The 21,251-nt window shown below is 33.0% G+C and overlaps 1 protein-coding gene across 2 annotated transcripts in view; it reads right to left on the bottom strand.

Annotated features, from left to right (window-relative positions):
• LOC127702370 (cysteine-rich with EGF-like domain protein 2) overlaps positions 1-21,251 on the bottom strand; it is a 40,428-nt gene that overhangs the window by 7,387 nt on the left and 11,790 nt on the right. For both annotated transcript variants that reach the window (XM_052206533.1, XM_052206532.1), the window contains exons 4-10: positions 17,458-17,572; positions 15,967-16,055; positions 12,843-12,969; positions 12,188-12,289; positions 10,418-10,498; positions 8,240-8,335; positions 7,325-7,459 (exon numbers count right to left, since the gene is read on the bottom strand). In XM_052206533.1, the coding sequence (XP_052062493.1) occupies positions 7,325-7,459; positions 8,240-8,335; positions 10,418-10,498; positions 12,188-12,289; positions 12,843-12,969; positions 15,967-16,055; positions 17,458-17,572 (745 nt within the window). The remainder of the gene's footprint in view (positions 1-7,324; positions 7,460-8,239; positions 8,336-10,417; positions 10,499-12,187; positions 12,290-12,842; positions 12,970-15,966; positions 16,056-17,457; positions 17,573-21,251) is intronic.

The raw sequence follows: 21,251 nt of genomic DNA, 5'->3' as shown, positions 1-21,251 counted from the left end.
ATTTTCAGGGTGAGTCCAAGCTGATTCCAATAATCCCAATGTTCATCTTACTTGCCTTCTTCAAATGAAAATAGGGGTGAAGATATACAACATGACCTACAAATGAATTAAATTTAGACACTGGATAATAATAAAATGCTCTGCTGGGCACAGCTTGATACGACCGCAGAGGTTGAACCCTGAACAGTTGGGGCAAGTATGAACACAACATTCAAGCTTGATACAGCACTGAATTTGGATTGTGATTAAATATTTGACACAGCATAGGTTTCTGACACAGAATGAATGTGGTCTAAGAACTTAAAAAATTTTAATTTACCTATTCAAACCATATCATTATTATTTGTTTTTATATATTAATCAGAAATAACCAATTTAAAAAGGAAAATTTTAAAGAAAAAAAAAAGGAAAAAAAGGAAAAAAATTCCCCACCCCCAATTTTTTGAACCCCATTATGATTCATCACCCTCAAACTCAATTCCAGCCTGGGCGCAGCTTGATACGACCGTAGAGGTCGAACCCTGAACAGTTGGGGCAAGTATGGACACAACATTCAAGCTTGATACAGCACTATATTTGGATTGTGATTAAATATTTGACACAGCATAAGTTTCTGACACAGAATGAATGTGGTCTAAGAACTTAAAAAAATTTTCTATTTACCTATTCAAACCATATCATTATTATTTGCTTTTATATATAAATCAGAAATAACCAATTTAAAATGGAAAATTTTAAAGAAAAAAAAATCCCCCCTCAAATTTCTTGAACCCCCTTATGATTCATCACCCCCAAACTCAATCCCAGCCTTCCCTTTGTAGTATGGTACCTTGCAGTACAATTTCAGAGAGATCCGTACACTTGAACACAAGTTATTGTCTGGAAACTAGAAAAATGCTTGTTTTTTGGCCCCAAATTCCTAAACGTTTAAGGCAATTACCCCCAAACTCAAACCCAGCTTTCCCTTTGTGATATGGAACCTTGTAGTACAATTTCATAAAGATCCATACACTTACACACAAGTTATTATCCTGAAACTAGAAAAATGCTTGTTTTTTGCCCCTTTTTGGCCCCTAATTCCTCAAATTTTGAGGCAATTACCCCCAAAATCAATCCCAGCCTTCCCTTTGTGGTATGGTACCTTGCAGAACAATTTCAGAGAGATCCTTACACTTGAACACAAGTTATTGTCTGGAAACAAGAAAAAAATGCTTGTTTTTTGGCCCCAAGTTCCTAAACGTTTAGGGCAATTACCCCCAAACTCAAACCCAGATTTCCCTTTGTGATATGGAATCTTGTAGTACAATTTCATAAAGATTCATACACTTACACACAAGTTATTGTCATCAATCTAGAAAAATGCTTGTTTTTTGCCCCTTTTTTGGTCCCTAATTCCTAAAATTTTGAGGCAATAACCCCCAAAATCAATCCCAGCATTCCCTTTGTGATATGGAACCTTGTGGTACAATGTCAGAGAGATCCATACACTAACACACAAGTTATGTCTGGAAATTACAAAAATGCTTATTTTTGGCCCCTAATTCATTAAGTGTTGGTACCATAACCCCCAAAATCAATCCCAACCTTCCTTTTGTGGTATTAAACCTTATGGTAAAATTTCATAGAGATCCATTCACTTAAACTAAAGTTAGAGTGCGAAAACCAATGTGTCTTCGGACGACGACGACTACGCCAACGTCATACCAATATATAACCGCAAAATTTTGCAGTTGTATAAAAATGCTTGTTTTTTGGCCCCATATTCCTAAACGTTTAGGGCAATTACCCCCAAACTCAAACCCAGCTTTCCCTTTGTGATATGGAACCTTGTAGTACAATTTCATAAAGATCCATACACTTGAACACAAGTTATTGTCCTGAAACTAAAAAAAAATGCTTGTTTTTTGCCCCTTTTTGGCCCCAATTCCAACAATTTTGAGGCAATTACCCCCTAAATCAATCCCAGCCTTCCCTTTGTGGTATGGTACATTTCAGTACAATTTCAGAGAGATCCATACACTTGAACACAAGTTATTGTCCTGAAACTAGAAAAATGCTTGTTTTTTGCCCCTTTTTGGCCCCTAATTCCTACAATTTGAAGGCAATAACCCCCAAACTCAAACCCAGCTTTCCCTTTGTGATATGGAACCTTGTAGTACAACTTCATAAAGATCCATACACTTTCACACAAGTTATTGTCATGAAACTAGAAAAATGCTTGTTTTTTGTCCCTTTTTTGGCCCCTAATTCCTAAACTTTGGAGGCAATTACCCCCAAAATCAATCCCAGCATTCCCTTTGTGCTATGGAACCTTGTGGTACAATGTCAGAGAGATCCATACACTAACACACAAGTTATGTCTGGAAGTTACAAAAGTGCTTATTTTTGGCCCCTAATTCCTTAACTGTTGGTACCATAACCCCCAAAATCAATCCCAGCCTTTCTTTTGTGGTATTGAACCTTATGGTAGAATTTCATAAAGATCCATTCACTTAAACTAAAGTTAGAGTGCGAAAACCAATGTGTCTTCAGACGACATCGATGACGACGACGACACCAACGTCATACCAATATATAACCGCAAAATTTGTTTGCAGTCGTATAAAAATGCTTGTTTTGGCCCCAGATTCCTAAACGTTTAGGGCAATTACCCCCAAACTCAAACCCAGCTTTCCCTTTGTGATATGGAACCTTGTAGTACAAATTCATAAAGATCCATACACTTGAACACAAGTTATTGTCCTGAAACTAAAAAAATGCTTGTTTTTTGCCCCTTTTTGGCCCCTAATTCCTACAATTTTGAGGCAATTACCCCCAAAATCAATCCCAGCCTTCCCTTTGTGGTATGGTACCTTGCAGTACAATTTCAGAGAGATCCATACACTTGAACACAAGTTATTGTCCTGAAACTAGAAAAATGCTTGTTTTTTGCCCCTTTTTGGCCCCTTATTCCTACAATTTTGAGGCAATAACCCCCAAACTCAAACCCAGCTTTCCCTTTGTGATATGGAACCTTGTAGTACAATTTCATAAAGATCCATACACTTACACACAAGTTATTGTCATGAAACTAGAAAAATGCTTGTTTTTTGTCCCTTTTTTGGCCCCTAATTCCTAAAATTTTGAGGCAATTACCCCTAAAATCAATCCCAGCATTCCCTTTGTGATATGGAACCTTGTGGTACAATGTCAGAGAGATCCATACACTAACACACAAGTTATGTCTGGAAGTTACAATATGCTTATTTTTAGCCCCTTTTTGGCCCATATTTCCTTAACTGTTGGTACCATAACCTCCAAAATCAATGCCAACCTTTCTTTTGTGGTATTAAACCTTATGGTAAAATTTCATAGAGATCCATTCACTTAAACTAAAGTTAAAGTGCGAAAACCAATGTGTCTTCGGACGACGACGCCGCTGACGACAACGACGATGCCAACGTCATACCAATATACGACAGCAAAAAAATATAAAAATATGGAGAGGTGATATTATTGGCAATGAGACAAACATCTACTAGAGACCAAAGGATAAAAATCAGTTAACTCATCAGAACCAGAACAGCACTAAGCACTTAAAAAAAAAATAACCAAAAAAGATAAAAATACAATTTACCAATCTAAGACATACTATAAGCTAGTTCAAAGCCAATTCCAAGTAAGAAATAATCCAAGTTTTTCAAGAATTAAATTTCAGTCTGATTAAAGCAAGGCCTTGTGCAAAGCGAAAATATATGTAATGATAGGATGTAGGACCAAGTGTTAATAAATGTATATCCATACATTTTTAGTTATATGTTGATTAATTTAAAACAAAATGAATGTATGTACCGATAAAGGCAATATTTAAAGATGTTGCTAAATTGTTAAATTTTTAACGTTTCAGAATAAGCTTTTCAAAGGATCATTGATTGGTTTGCAATTATTTGATATTAAATGAATTGGCTTCCTTAACAACTTTATTGCCTGTGAATAGGTAAAAAATGTGCTTGCTCAGTAAACAAATTTAAATTTTCTCTGTTTTTTCCCCCGTTGCATCAACCGTGATAGCTCTTGATCCTGGCCCAATCTGTACTTGAGTCAGTAGGACTAGGCATGTAAAATAACCTTTTAGTGCTAAATTCGATGTTACTCCTCAGGCATTTGTAAATACTTAAACAATTAACAGATCTCAAAAATTTGAGTTAGATTTTAAATTTAATGTAAGTATTTTTCTAATGAAGAGTGATTATAGAATAGCTTATTTCAGAATTTGAATGTTTTACAACAATGATGCATGTGCATGATGCATGGGTCAAGTATTAATTATCAGTGTTGATAGGTTCCAAGTTGATTTTTTTTAGAACTTTTGAATTCTTGATTCAGTTATTATGTTTATTATTTTGACTTTAATGTAAAATAGAATAAAAAATGCAAAGAACCATATCTTTTTCTATGTCCTATTGCTGTATGAAATCAGAGGAGTGAAAATGCAGAATTTATTTCACATGTCAAATACCAAATTTGACTGGGAAATCGATAGTTTTTCATTGAAACCCATGTAATAAATGCATGTATTCATTGAAGTCTTCCATATTAAAGAGCCCCGAGAACACAGTTATTTCATAGTGCATTTCTTTTAGACAAAAAATGCAAATTAAAAAAATCGCACCTGCATTATCCAAAAAAGATTTTTACAGTGTAGTGCACTACTTTTGGGACAAATTATATCAAAATTATAGAAAAGTCTATCGGCTCTAACTCAAAATATGGATAGTTTTATGTTAAAGGGGTCTGTAATTCAGTTTGACAGCTTCAGACATACAGTACTTATTTTTGACCTTTTCAAACTGGATCAAATCACTACTTTACGTAAAAAATCATGCCCCAAATTTTTTTTACATGTAATTTCATCCCCTTACTTACCATTTTAGGCATAAATATAAAGAAATAAATTTGGAAGGTGTATGAAAAAATTTGCAAGTTATACACTGTCCACACTAGGGACTCTATTCTATTTCGTAGACAATGAAAACCAAAGGAAGTTAACTGTGTCCCTGGACCAAGATGCTGAAAACTCAAGCAAATATAAAAATGTTATACATGTATTACAAAAAAAAAAAATATATGCTGTCCAATATTTACAACCTGTCGATAAACATTATTGCCCAAACGTACATAGACTATGTCAAGGAGGAAATTTACAGCCATAATCATTTCGTGACACTTCCAGTAAGTTTATCTAGCTTTTTTTTTTTTACCTTTTTCATGCAGAAGAAGTCTTAATATGAGTTGTAGCAAATACAATTGCATTATTTTGCACAGATTTTTGAAATGACAATTTAATTAAATAGGAAAACTTTTGTTGATAAGATTGTGTGGAAATGTAGTTTAAGAGTTGAAAAGTCAAAATTTGACTCTCTGTGGAGTGTATGGACCTGAATGTAGAAAAATTATTAATTTTATTCTTAAGAAATTCCAAGTAGTATTTACATCATACCATCATCACATTGTTGATTGCTTTTTTGGCCGATACGAACAAAAACCACTTTGCAAGAACTTGAAGTTTGTTTCTTATCTAGAAATTGGCATACAATGTATTATGTATCCTTTAATTATTTTCTAAATTATTTTCATAATGTGTTAATTTTATATCGAATATATTACACATGTATTTATCTAAATCTAAATAATCAGGACATTTTTTTATCAGATTTGTTCCTGCTTTTACACAGTTAATTAAATTTTTACAATTCAATGAAAGAGCAAATGTTTTTAACTTCTTGGTCTAGAACAATGTTGAGGTCCCCCATAATAACATGACCATGGAGATCATATCTAAAATGTGATGACTCAGAGTCTATTTATAAGTAGAATACAGAAAAAAAATAAATCTTCAAAAATGTTGAAATAGATACTGTTTTTTGGTCATAAAGAATCTTCTGTTCCAAGTTTTGTCAAATTTCATAAATGTTTGACTACATTATTAATGTCTTACAAAACCTTTTACCCCCAAGTTAAACCTAAATGTTGACAACACAATGTAGGTTTGCTAAGTATATCTACCGTGTAAATAAACAAAGGTTACTGATATTTATACCACATGCCATGAATATCTTTTTAAAATAGCTGATTTGTTTTTAGTATCTTATTTGGCCCCTATTTTCAATTTCTATCTGCAGCTTAATTTGCTCACTAGTTATACATAACTAGAGATATATTGACTATTTAAAAGTTGTATGCATACTTCATGTACTTACAGAGATAATAGCTTAAAGTATGTGATTTTTAGAAATATGAGAATTATTATGCACAAATTACATGCATTACAATGACTTTTTATCATGAACTCAGAAATAATTACTTCAAATTTGTGACAAAATCAGAATTTAAACAAACCAAATCTTTCAAAGAGATGTTTTTTCCTTCAGTTTAAGTAATTGACCTCTAATAACAAGCACTTGTTATTCATGATGTTCACATAAGAAATTGTCCCAAAAAGTACACATAAAAAGGTTCAGTGTAAGATCATTTCTTGTAGTGATTTTTTAGAGAATGGAAGTTATCATAGGTGATGCACTCTATAATACATGTCAGTGAATTCTATATGTATCTTGTGACAGGATCATCAATCAAGGTGTACCAACCTTCAATGCCCAGCAATCCCCGTTTCCAAGTCATTCACTTAATACCAGCATTGGATGTGACCATTTATCTCAAGGTCAACTTTTTGTTATTTTTAAAAAGACATGACAATATTGTCCTTCATTCATTACATTTGACGTCCTATATCTCTTATTTGTTAACACAGAGCATAATCCAGCAGCATGGAAGGGGAGCTATGTGTATTAGTAAAAAAAAAAACAATTCTAATTTACCAACAAAATGCAATTCTGCCAAGGCAGAAAGGCAGATTTTAAAGAAATATAAACTTTTAATCTTTTCTATAATATAGATTATTGAATCCACATTTTTTCTTCCTTTTACTTTTCAATATTCAAAAAATTTAGGTCAATGTTGTATATATAATAAGAAAGGGCTCTACGTAAATACAAATTATAAAATATCAGTTATTTGTTTTTTTCTATATCTGTAAAATAATCTTAAATTTGTGAAATGTATATATTTAAAAATCCTGCGATTATGGCATAAACATGTCTTTTTTTTTCATTAAGATACAATTTTGAATGTATTTTTAAACTTCACAATAACTCCAAAAGGAAATTCTTTATCTGAATGGAAATCTGACATCAAAATTAAGTACTGGCTAACAGATCTAAGAGATATAGAAAATCAATATGGCTAATAAAGTTAGCTTCACTCACACTATCAGAAAGCCTCTTACCTTTTGGTTTTGGTATACATGTATTATTTTCTTCTATAAATCCATCTTTACATTTACAATCATAGCTGCCATCTTTATTTGTACACACTTTATTTTCATCTTCACATACATCTTCTAATTGACATTCATCTACATCTGCAAAATACTCAAATTCTGAGATGATATCTTTTTTCCAGATAAGAAAGAAAGTTTTCTAAGTACAAGTTTAATAATTGTCTTCCATAAGCAGTATTAACAAATTTGTCTAGATTGTTGTCAGACACTGGTGTGTCTGTTTTTGGAAGTACTGTCATAAATCTTTAGACATTTTTTCTATTTTTTGTCTTTCAAGTAGTACTTATTTGGAACTAAGTAAAGTAGCACAGAAACATTGTTAAAAACTGGTTTTGGAATATTTATAATTCCATCACAGATTTATGACAAGCTGATGAAGTCTTTAAAATAACTGTCTACCTGTTCGTTCATGGCCAATAAAAATAAGGTTGAGTAGGGAAAGAGGAAGATTTTTTAGATCTGGACTTTTCTCCTCCAGCTTGGATTACAGTGAAAGCTTATGTGGGTTTAAATATTAAGGCAAAATTGGTCCTTTTGGCAAGCAGAATAAATTTATTTAACAATGGCTTGGTTGACTACACATGTATTTCATTTTTAGTATTTGCAATCCTTCTTCACTTAATTATGACTTTTTGCAAGATTTTTTATGAGCTTCAAGTGTTCCTCAGTTTTTAAAATACAGAGTTATTTTCTGTGTAGTATTTGTGGACAGTTGTTTGTCTTTTTGTCTTTCATCTGGTCATAGTGTTGTCTGTCATTCTTTGAAAGTTTTATGAAACTTAGTTGAGAAAACAAATATCATTTTCTTTTTATGTTAAATAAACTGCAATTTTCTTATTTCTAAATGCTACTATACATTACCTTTACAGGAGTTATCTTCCATGGTATAACCTTCTGCACATTTATCACATTTATCTATACCATACAATGTACATCCATCGCAGGCTTTATGGCAAGCTGCAAAGACATTCAAAATATAGCTACCATTTATCTAGATGTAAAAAAGCAGGCCATTAACAACAGCATTCAATTATAACAAGATACGGGTATGTTGAGACCTTAATTTAAAATTATGAACTTTCCATAAATATTGGTCATCAGTCAGGGGACTTATTGAAATAAGTGATTTTTAAATCACTTATTTAAGTAGCAAATTCGAAGTTTTGTCACAAATTGTGATTTTGTAGTTTTACCAAAATTTTAAACACAGGTTAAGATAATATCTTTTCATTAGTAAAATTGAAAAAAATGAACTTTTTGCTTCTTTTAAGCAGCAAGGTTTATGCCTTTGATGCAATCATTTAGCTGCAAATTCTATTTTAGTTGAAAAAATGCTATAAAAATGGCTTTGCATAATGAACTGATACTTTCTTAACAGATTTTTCCCAGCAGTGGGAGTATTTTATCTGTAAAATTCAAGGTTTCATCTTATAGATTATGTAACAAAATTCTACTGTTCGCGATCAAAATTTCACTGTTCGGGGGTGTTGAAATTAGTGGGGGTTATTAAAATAATGATACTTAAAGAAGTGATATTTTGGAAGGAAATTGAGGTATGATACTTAAACAAGTGATTTTTATGTCATTATCCTAGATTTAGTACAAGGTCATCACCTGACATGACCCAGTCATCCTATCAACACAGATGTTGGTTCTGATAATTTTAGCAACATAATTAGTCCCTGGATCATTAGTATTCTATATTTAAAGCTACAAATGTACAATAAAATTAAATCACTTAGTTTAGTGATTAATTTGTACTACTTAAATAGGTGATTATTAAAGAAAGACAACTCTTACTTCCAACCTTTATGGACATAATGTTACTTGAATCAGTGATTTCGAAAATCACTCATTTAAGTAAGTCCCCTGACTGGTCATACTCTTTATGTATAAATTTTTTTTTAAGACAAATAGACCATACAAGTTAATTCTGAATTGATTTGATAAATTATAAAAAAATCTATATCAATAATAAAATCTAGCACAATTACCATGCAAGGATAGTTGCCATAAAACTCTATATTCCAGTTATAGTACTATAAACAAATAAAAAGTTTGTTACATTTATGTTTTCTCTTTATTACATGTATTTCAAAGTACATATTTGGTCTCACTTATCATTAAAAATTGAACTTTTAATTTAAGATTTATGTTGATGCGTATTTCAAATTTAAGGTAAATCAAAACTACAAACATGAAGTAAAGGATCCATCTTTTCACTATTAATGCAGTTATGATGTCATAAAAAATCCACTTCTTTACATTTTGAAGAAAATACATAAATTTTGGTCAATTTTCAAATGGTTTTTGGACCTGAAATTATAGAATGCATTCAAGTACTGATTAACTAATTTGCAAGCGTTTTTGTCTATATGAACAAAACCTCCGTTGCAATTAGTTATTTTTCAATATTTCACACTTACAAATTTTTGTCATTTTCTAATAAAAACTTTAATTATGCTATCTTTTGATCATTTAATCTACGTGTTTGTTCATCAAATTTGAAAGGCTTTTCAGTTTTAACTTTGCAATTCCTAAACAACATAAATAATGTTCAAGTTTTAGAAAAAAAGTGATAGAATAAATTAAAAAGCTTGCAACACAATGGGTACTGGTTACTTCTGTTGAATATCAAGATGGTTTAATAGATGTAGGTCAGTATAATGTGTAAATTATAAATCATGGCTTATATCGATTTCTTCTTTCGTGAAACAGAATAAAGTATTTCGTGTACATTTAATCTTGGTACTTTTTCTTCACTCAGATATGTCTTGTCATTTCCACCTTAAACTTCCATCTTCTGTCACTCGTATTTCAAATCTATCTTTTTTTTTTTAATATAGAAACAAAAACAGAACTAATTTTTAAAAGGTATTATATGTGCAAGTCTTATAATGATAGAAAAAAAGTTGACACATCTAATTCATGGGATGATCATCTAGAAGTTTTGTCAATTCTGTTCCAACTCCCAATACTTACAAGTGGAAATGAAAAAAAGCACCTGAGCTGTAATTTACTGTACATGGTAAAACTTACTTGCACAATGGTATGAGCCTTGTGTATTTGAACAATACTGTCCATGTTCACATGAAGCATCTGTTTCACATTCATTTATATCTAAAATTAAATACCAGGGATGCAAATGATTGAATAAACAAGAATGTGTCCATAGTACACGGATGCCCCACTCACACTATCATTTTTCTATGTTTAGTGGACCGTGAAATTTAGGTCAAAACTCTAATTTGGCATTAAAATTAGAAAGTTCATATCATAGGGAACATGTGTACTAAGTTTCAAGTTGATTGGATTTCAACTTCATCAAAAACTACTTTGATCAAAAACTTTAACCTGAAGCGGGACAGACGGACGGACGGACGGACGAACGAACGAACGGATGAACGGACGCACAGACCGAAAACCATAATGCCCATAAATGGGGTATAAAAATGTATAAATATTGGCATAAAAATACATAAGATTGCCTAAAGTGTTTTATATTTTAAATGCACAGCAGATTCCACAACAATGGAATAATAAACATGATAAATAATAATAATAAAGTTCAAATTGAAAACCTATGTGATCACTAGAGCATATTGCATTCAAATATATTACTATCATTTGAAATTTAACAAAAATCAGTGGGTTGTTTGAAGCAGAAAATTTCATTTAAGTATAAGACAACATCAAGTAGCATGATGATAGGTTGCACTTCTGTAAATATAGACAATGCAATTTCCCATAGGAACTCCTTTTACGGCTAAAACTGTGCCACTTTTACTATGAAGCTTCGTAAAAAATTATATCCTAGAATGGAAAGTTTATATGTACTACTATATTATTAAAAGGTCAAAACATGTGCAGCATATTTTCAACATTTATATGCCTCGAACTTCTAAGAGCTTAAACTTATACTAAAATTCTATACTACCCCTCCCTTCACTTTGGGTCTTCCTCAGAATTCAATTTGGCCGCTATCAATGTGTATTTAAACTGGTAACATTCTCAAGTTGTGTCTCTACGAGATGAAGCATAAAGATCATATATGGGAACCAGGAGGTAAACAAAACAAAATATCTATGAACATTAAATTTCTCCCCGAAAGAGGCATGGTTCAGAAACAGCTGTAATTACAAAGTGTAACCTACAGGTCTCTATAATGACAATTTATGAATTTAGTGCAACCAAAAAACATTTTTCTGGATTAACCTTCATCAAAAAGGCTCACATCAAAAGATTGAAAGCCAAGGATGTATTACAACCTTAAATTGTGAAGAGCAACATGAAGTTTCCAAGCTCTATTAAAGTTTCCAAGATATGAACCCAAAAAAGAAAGATAAATTGATGAAATTGAAGCATGAGGTATATTAAATATCACTGATTCATTCACTACAAAAACAATGTCTCCCAAATATACAGTTGTCGCAAACACACTTTTTCACACATACATAAATACTTGCTCACGTTAAAGCATGTTTGACCAATTTCAACGAATGCTGAGCAACCTCTTATTTGGATTTATAATGCATACAATTGTCCATTGATAAACAGTTTAAAATGAAACAACATTTGTAGACACAACCATACCGATTGACATAATCTTTTCTCGGCTTTACATATATATATCAGAAAATGTTTCAGCTTTAAACATAGCATTATACATATTGAAGTTAAGGATTTGGTTTACAAAATCAAAGGAAATGTCACTCTTACTGTCATTCTGAATGAATTTCACCTATTGAACCAATTTTTGAACAAGAATTATAATCAATTTTCCGACTCAGTGGAAGAATAATTATTTACCTTTGCAACCCTCTTCTTCATTCTGGTCCCATCCTTTTCCACACTCATCACATCCTTTAGGACCAGCCTCCCAACATGTGGACTTGCATGACACATGACAAGCTACAATGCAGTCATCAACAATTGTATTAGATAGTTTAGGGGTCAACTATGTATATAATATATTATTGTGATGCTCATGTAACATTTGTGTGACTATATTAACAATGTGTCAGTATGAGTCTTCCTGTTCTGTTTATGACATTGATGGATGATATCTTCTCCAAAGTACAGCCACAATATAGAGTACAAAATGTAATATATATGATGGCATGATATCAGATCAGCAGGATAAGTTTTGGTAAATGCTGGCATTTTAATAGGACAGATGATTGAGAAATCTTGATTTAATAAGTGATCATTTTAATGTTCTACTTATTTTAATGTTCATTCTATACACTTAAAACTATATTCTTTTTATTTTCAATAAACCATATCTCTGGAACTATAAAAGTTAACTATATAAACTTTTCAAATTCCAAAAAAAAAACAAAGAAAAGAAAAAGAAAAAGCCCTAATTCCTGTACATTCTACCTATTGACTAAACACTTTGCACCAAAAAGATGCTCACAAGCTTACAACTTAGTATTCAGGCTGTAATTTGATTTACTCTTACCTGTACATTTTATGTGTGTATCGTTTTTACTTTCTTCAAAGTATGCATCTTTACATTCATCACACAGATCACCTTGGTAACCACTATCACAGTTACATTTCCCAGTTCCTTCTCTTGTGCCTTCTCCCTATGTAAATATACCATCATATTTAGAAAAAGAACTGTGAAGGACATGAAGGATAGTTTTTGCCAAGAAGAAATTTTGGATATGCCTGAATGTGTGTGACTTAAACTATGTGTTTCAACTTTAAATATTAAACTAGGGGCTGCTGTATCACTCACCTGTTAATTTGATAAAATTGATACAATGTAATGAGAATATTTCAATTAGTTTCTAGCAAAAACACCCCAAAAATGTAATGTCATCCTCCGAGGTTATATATCCTGAAAGGAGTCATCTAACGGTTTAATGCATGTTGACTGATATGTAGATCGTGTCTTTTTGATAATTTTTGCTATTTACAGTTTCTCTCCATCTACTATAGCATACGCGAAAAAACCCAAAAATGGTTAAAATTGTCATTCAAGGAGTCAACTGACAATTTTGGCAATATAGACTTAATTGTAAATCTTTTCATGCTGATAATTTTTGCAAAAACAGTTTTTTTCTATCTAGTATAGCTTCCACAAACTAGAGGCTCTCGAGAGCCTGTGTCGCTCACCTGACTCTACTTTGGTTTTAGAAATCATGTAAAGATAGATAAAAATCATAACAGATACCCAAATAATGATTGAGGCCAAATTTTGATTAATATTGGTCCCGTTATTTAATAAAATATCCTGGTGGCCATCTTGAACAGTAAATCGGCAACAAAGTAGCAACACTTGGTCAGCACTTCATAAGGAACATTCATGCCATGTTTGGTTTCATTCCATTCAGTGGTACTCTTATAATAAAGAGAAGACATTTGTATGTATTTCCCATAGGGTCCTATGTTAAACTAAGCCCCCCGCTGGCGGCCATCTTGGATGATGGATCGGCTACAAAGTAACAACACTTGGTCAGCATCTCATAAGGAAGATTCATGCCATGTTTGGTTTCATTCCATTCAGTGGTTCTCTAAAAAAAGACATTTGTATGTATTTCCCATAGGTCCTTTGTTAAACTAAGTCCCCTGCTGTCGGCCATCTTGGATGATGGACCGACTGCAAAGTAACAACACTTGGTCAGCACCTCATAAGGAACATTCATGCCATGTTTGGTTTCATTCCATTCAGTGGTTCTCTAAAAGAAGACATTTGTATGTATTTCCCATAGGGTCCTATGTTAAACTAAGTCCCCCGCTGGCGGCCATCTTGGATGATGGATCGGCTACAAAGTAACAACACTTGGTCAGAACCTCATAAGGAACATTCATGCCATGTTTGGTTTCATTCCATTCAGTGGTTCTCTAAAAGAAGACATTTGTATGTATTTCCCATAGGGTCCTATGTTAAACTAAGTCCCCCGCTGGCGGCCATCTTGGATGATGGATCGGCTACAAAGTAACAACACTTGGTCAGCATCTCATAAGGAACATTCATGCCATGTTTGGTTCCATTCCATTCAGTGGTTCTCTAAAAGAAGACATTTTTATGTATTTCCCATAGGGTCCTATGTTAAACTAAGTCCCCCGCTGGCGGCCATCTTGGATGATGGATCGGCTACAAAGTAACAACACTTGGTCAGCACCTCATAAGGAACATTCATGCCATGTTTGGTTTCATTCCGTTCAGTCGTTCTCTAAAAGAAGTCATTTGTATGCATTTCCCATAGGGTCCTATGTTAAACTAAGTCCCCGGCTGGCGGCCATCTTGGATGATGGATCGGCTACAAAGTAACAACACTTGGTCAGCACCTCATAAGGAACATTCATGCCATGTTTGGTTTCATTCCATTCAGTGGTTCTCTAAAAGAAGACATTTTTATGTATTTCCCATAGGGTCCTATGTTAAACTAAGTCCCCCGCTGGCGGCCATCTTGGATGATGGATCGGCTACAAAGTAACAACACTTGGTCAGCACCTCATAAGGAAGATTCATGCCATGTTTGGTTTCATTCCATTCAGTCGTTCTCTAAAAGAAGTCATTTGTATGCATTTCCCATAGGGTCTATGTTAAACTAAGTCCCCGGCTGGCGGCCATCTTGGATGATGGATCTGCTACAAAGTAACAACACTTGGTGAGCACCTCATAAGGAACATTCATGCCATGTTTGGTTTCATTCCATTCAGTGGTTCTCTAAAAGAAGACATTTGTATGTATTTCCCATAGGGTCCTATGTTAAACTAAGTCCCCCGCTGGCGGCCATCTTGGATGATGGATCGGCTACAAAGTAACAACACTTGGTCAGCACCTCATAAGGAACATTCATGCCATGTTTGGTTTCATTCCATTCAGTGGTTCTCTAAAAGAAGTCATTTGTATGCATTTCCCATAGGGTCCTATGTTAAACTAAGTCCCCCGGCTGGCGGCCATCTTGGATGATGGATCGGCTACAAAGTAACAACACTTGGTCAGCACCTCATAAGGAACATTCATGCCATGTTTGGTTTTATTCCATTCAGTGGTTCTCTAGAAGAAGTTCAAATTGTAAAAAGTTAACGCCGACGACGGACGACGCCGGACGACGGACGACGGACGCCAAGTGATGAGAAAAGCTCACTTGGCCCTTCGGGCCAGGTGAGCTAAAAACCACTGGGCATAATATAATAAATCTGCGGCCTCAGTATTTCATTTACAGGGATCACTAGCCTGTCAACACTAGTACTGAGGTTGTGAGTTTGAATCCTGCTTTGGAAAGGTGTGTTCTACTCCAATCTTAATTAAATAAGATTGCCAAATTTCCTGCCAAATATAGGTGATTTTCTTCTGGTACTCCAGCTTCCTCCAACAAAAACAACTGGCTGCCATGATAAAGTCAAAAGTGCTGAAAGTGGTGTTCAACACTAACAATCAATCTGATAAATCGGCTCATATAAACAGTTTTGTCACGATCATCTTTATTTTGTAAGCATGATAATACTTGCAAGACAACTTTTCACATAATTAACATTTCCATAGACCAAGTGGTCTATTGTATTGTCCAATATATTTTTTGATTTCTGACATCCTTTTTATTATTCATGTACATTTATTTACTTACATCACATTTGCCATTGCTCGTACAAGGTCTATCTTTATCTCCTTTACACTGTGAACATGATGGTCCATAGGTATTCTTTGGACAACAAACTGAAATAAAATTAAAATTTTTTTTTTTAAAACCTACGATGCAAGTAAAAGCGTGAAATGGATTATTTTGGAATGCAGGAATAAAATCTTCTTTATGTAGTTAAATTTTCTTTGTAAATTTAAGGAAAAATCCTGTGGGAGCAGGAATCATTCAACAGTGAAAAATACAATTTTTTTTATCAACTATGAAATCAAAATATGAAAGTTTACCTCAAACAGAAATACCTACGTATATATAATAACTTTAAACAATGTTATCTTATTATTACAGATCAAAGTCCTGGGAAAGTATTTTTTTTAAAGAAAAAATGCAAAAAAATTGGTAAAAACTGCCATTTAAGGGCAATAACTCATAAAGAGTCAATCAACAATTTTTGCAATTTTAAATCTTGTGGATCTACCCTTGCTGATCATTTTTGCTTTATAAAGTTCTCTGTGTCGATTAAAGTTCTCAATTTACTATGCCAAAATGTAAAAAAATTGTCATTTAAGGGCAATAACTCCTATAAGAAGTCTTTTGATTTAAATGGACAGGTGAGCTAAAAATGATAATGTACAAATGTACAAATTTTGAAAGAAGAAAGGGATTTTTTTTGTCAAGCTCAATTGCTGTATTTAGATTTTCATAGATGTTAGCTATAGTCATAGACCAATTTTATTATCATTTGTGGTGAGTTTATGTATTAATTTCAAGGTTGATTTTTTGATAAATTAGGTATGTTGTGTTGAGTCGTTAGTTTTGTATTCATATCTTTACTGCTCATGTGATAACATGGGAAAGGGATGTATGGACGGGTACGGACATAAATCAGAAGCAGATGTCAAGAAGAATATTTGGAAATCATTTTCTTTTCCAAACTACTCCCTAGATAGTCCAAACTACATAATGAAAATGTTAACAAACTACACTATGCATGCAAGCCTCATGACACATGATTCGTACGGATTAGTTTAATCTGGTACATTTTTGTAGTGGTAGATGTGACATACAAAAAAAGGTGTCCTTATTTATGATATAAACAACATCAAAAGCAATGCACTTGATGCAAAGTTCTAAAAACAAACAGAATCTGAAGAAGGCTTCATTAAATCATCAAAAACAGTTGTTGTAATTCATCATTTTTTGTAATTGTCTAACAACTACTAACAACATGAACAATAAAGAACAGAATCTGGCAAAGGCTTTGCAACCAAAATGTTGACAATTGAGTCAATTTTCAAATCTATAGACAAGTTCCTCATATTTTTTTCTTATAGAGATATTATACCCTGTAATAATTTTTTCAGCCCAATGTTACATCAGATAATTGTATGTCTCCTTTTTATAACAATTATAGATGCAAACAAAAACAAATCAAAACAAGTAAATAATGAATAAGTATATATTGTATTGAATATCTACCTTTTATATTTTCTATGCATAACCACTGGAAAAAATCTGCATCTCTTTTCTTTTGAAATTGGTTAAACCAAAATTTTTCTAATAAGTCTTCATATTCTTCTACCATGGTATGACACTGAAATTCATTAAAAACATAAAATTATTCTTAATCTAGCTATTTAAAGCATATCTGAAATAAAAAAGACTGTTTTGATGTTACATGTGTTCTAGTGTTCAAACTGCATTGATGGAGTTTTATTTTTTTTTCACTTGCAAGTAAGTCCTTGAAGTTATAATAATCTTGCATTCCTTAAAGTACCTGATGACTTTGTTAAATATGAATCAAATAAGAAACAAAAAAAATACATATAATTTGAAAGGATTGAAAACTGAAAATACAAAATTTTTCGTAATTTACACAACAAACTAAATATTTATTATTCGTAAATTGTTTTGTTATAAATTAGGCCGATAGTTTTCTCAAATGAATTGTTTCATATTTTTCATGTCAGAACCTTTTATAGTCAACTATGCGGCATGGGTTTTCTCATTGTTGAGGCCGTACTGTTGCCTTACAATAAGATTGCATTTTGCCAGTTGGTATCTTAATGCAAGTGTCAATGTCAAACTGATAAAAGAGCAAAAAATTATCTAGACCAGTCATACATACAGGAATCTGATGTTCAGTAGTTGTCGTTTGTTGATGTGGTTTATAAGTGTTTCTCGTTTTTTATATAGATTAGACCGTTGGTTTTAACGTTTGAATGGTTTTACACTATTAATTTTTTGGGGCCCTTTATAGCTTACTGTTCGGTGTGAGCCAAGGCTCCGTGTTGAAGACCGTACTGTGACCTATAATGGTTTACTTTTATAAATTTTGACTTGGATGGAGAGTTGTCTCATTGGCACTCATACCACATCTTCTTATATCTATATAATACTTTATCATGGTTATACCCGTTCATGCATCACAGTATTTTTGAACTATCTGATAAGTGATATACATTTCATATGCTTATAAGCACTTTTAAAAGTAATTGATAATAAATAAGCCCAGGATAGTGGTCATTGTTATACATTTTGTAGTTACCAAATTAAAAAGTGTTGGGTATGTGTAGATACACCATAGGAGGGACTAAATTTCACGAGAAAGCTTTGCTTTCGAGTGAAATTTAGTCCATCCTGTGGTGTATCTACACATACCCAATCAAATTTCTAATTTGGTAAATGACATGTGTCAAAGTTCATTAGACGTCACAATTAACTGATATCACGTGATGAAAAGTGCCTTTCCCGCTAAATTATCAATTTGCGCGTTTCAGTCGTCTGAAATGGCTGCAAAAATGGAGATCAGTGACATTGACTTTTTGAATGTAATTCCTGAATGGGACAACAGTATAGACGATCTAACATTATCACAAACATGCAAAGATGCTGAAAATGAAAATACTGCTTTCGAAAAGCTGGAGGATTTAACTCTTTCTCAGGCTTTGGACCAATATGAAGTGGATTTTGAAATGGATGACTTGCCAGATTTTGAACTTACACAGGTTCCCCTTATGGCGCATAATATTATTGAAGAATTGGAAAAGGCTGTTACTGTGAATTGTAACGAGAATTCACGCTATTCTTTTGTGGAAGATATTGATATTGATAAGTTAGTTAAGTCAACTGAAAGCAGAAATACACGGAAAAATACTACTTGGAGTGTCGCCACATTTAACGACTGGAAAGTTGCGCGAATGAAAAGTAATTATTGTGCCATTCCAGAACTTTTACAGTTTACCGCCAATGATGTAAATCAGTGGCTTAGCAAGTTTGTAATAGAGACCAGAAGAAAAGATGGTAAGCCGTATCCCCCAAAGACATTATATCTTTTATGCGTTGGCATACTGAGATTTCACCGAGAGAATGGTGTGCATATGAACTTTTTGGACGAAAAAGACTGTGTATTTTATGATTTCAGACGTTCTTTAAGCGCACGCATGACCGAACTCACAAAACAGGGTATAGGCACCACTACTTAACAGGCAGAGGCGATAAGCCAGGAAACAGAAAGCACTCTCTGGGAAAAGGGTTTGCTTGGGAGTACCATTTCTAAAGCTATAATGAATATTATGTTTTTCTATAACAGTAAACTTTTTGGATTCAGAGGTGTAGATGAGCATCGGAATCTGTCCGTGGACCAGTTCGAACTGGGAAAGGATCAGACGGGAAGCTATATATTATTCAAGGGCAGAGCCAACAAAACATACAAAGGTCAGTTTAATTTTCTTACATTTTTTAAGTATTTTCCTTTCTTGTGTATTTTAATTCGTTCTTTTGTGTAATTTGGTCACAATACTTGACTGACGATTTTTAGAAAAACGGGTGTCTTCGTTGAGGTCCGTGCTACAACAGGTGCTTCATTTATGCAAATTCATTGTAAAAACGGGTATATTATATCTTGCGTAGCGTGTATGCTTATTACATTTTACCCAATCCAGGCAATATAAAACTGTTTCATATTTCATTAATTAGTTTTGTTCAGTGTATGATTTAAATGTCACTCAATGTCAGTACTTCATTTTTTCAGGTGGACTCAATCAGCAGAACTTAAGTGCCAAAAACTTAAAACACTATCTACAAAATCCAGTACTTTTTAAGATATATGAACAATATTTGAATATTGTACGCGATTTAAATGGAACAGCCTTTTACAGGAGACCGTTAGATAAAGGAAGTATTAAGTTCGGTGAACAGTCGGTAGGGGTCAACAAATTGTCTAATATCAACGAAAACCATGTGTGCAGAAGCCGGAATAGATGGGTATTTCACTAACCACTCTGGTAAAAGGACATGTGCCACGACATTATACCAGGCAGGAGTCCCAGAACAAGAAATCATGAACAGAACAGGCCATAGGTCAGTGGAGAGTGTTAGAAAATATAAAAGGGCTTCCAATGAGATGTTAAAGGATATCTCAAATATCCTTGAACCGAGCGAAAGCATTTGCAAGAAAATTAAACATGAAGACAGCACAGAAATTCAGAATCGCACAGAAAATCGTGAACCATCAAAAAGTGCTGCAGGAGGCGTTGGAAGTTTGTTCACTGGATGTGTGTTCAATTTTAATAGTGGAAGTTAAATATATTTGTGATTATTTCAGTATTTCATAATTTGTGGATTATGTGGTGTCTTTTATTCAAAGGAATATATGCATTTTGGAATTCCATCCTTTTTTGTAGTGAAATATTTGCATAATGGAATTTTATGCATTTTTTTTTGGTAGTGAAATTACCAGTGTGCCATTCTCGACGATCAGAGGATTTATATATGTGGCTTCTTGTTTTACATTTTTTTTAAATAATACAGTTATTAAAATTCATTGTTGTATTTATTTTAAGAAAAAGAAAGAATATGGGGTATTTGCCAATGAGACAACTACCCAACACTATAGTTTTAGCAAAAATTTAGAGTTGAAAAGTATTACAGGAAAGAAAATGTTACATTGTAGGTTCTGGCTAAAAGTGTGAGGTATCTAACATACGCCACATGACCATTCTTCTGGTAAACCAATCAGATGGTTGATATGGAACTGTGGTGTATGTGTAGATACCCTCACACTTTTTCAATGGAAAATTAAACAAACTATTGTACATGTGCTTTAGTCTACTTTGACTGATCTGTTACAAATGATAGTTTAAACACTAAATCATCCAGATAGTGTTTTTTAATGTGATATCTATGCTTTTTTCGTTAAAAGTCATCAAATATTTTTTTAATCTTATCAACCAAATAATATTTAGGAAATATACTCGAAAAATACACACGGT

The sequence above is a fragment of the Mytilus californianus genome, unplaced genomic scaffold, assembly GCF_021869535.1.
Source record: "Mytilus californianus isolate M0D057914Y unplaced genomic scaffold, xbMytCali1.0.p SCAF_1, whole genome shotgun sequence".
In the NCBI taxonomy this organism is placed as follows: Eukaryota; Metazoa; Mollusca; class Bivalvia; order Mytilida; family Mytilidae; genus Mytilus; species Mytilus californianus.
Note: the sequence above shows the minus strand (reverse complement) of the source record. Positions and strands in the feature narration are given on the sequence as shown.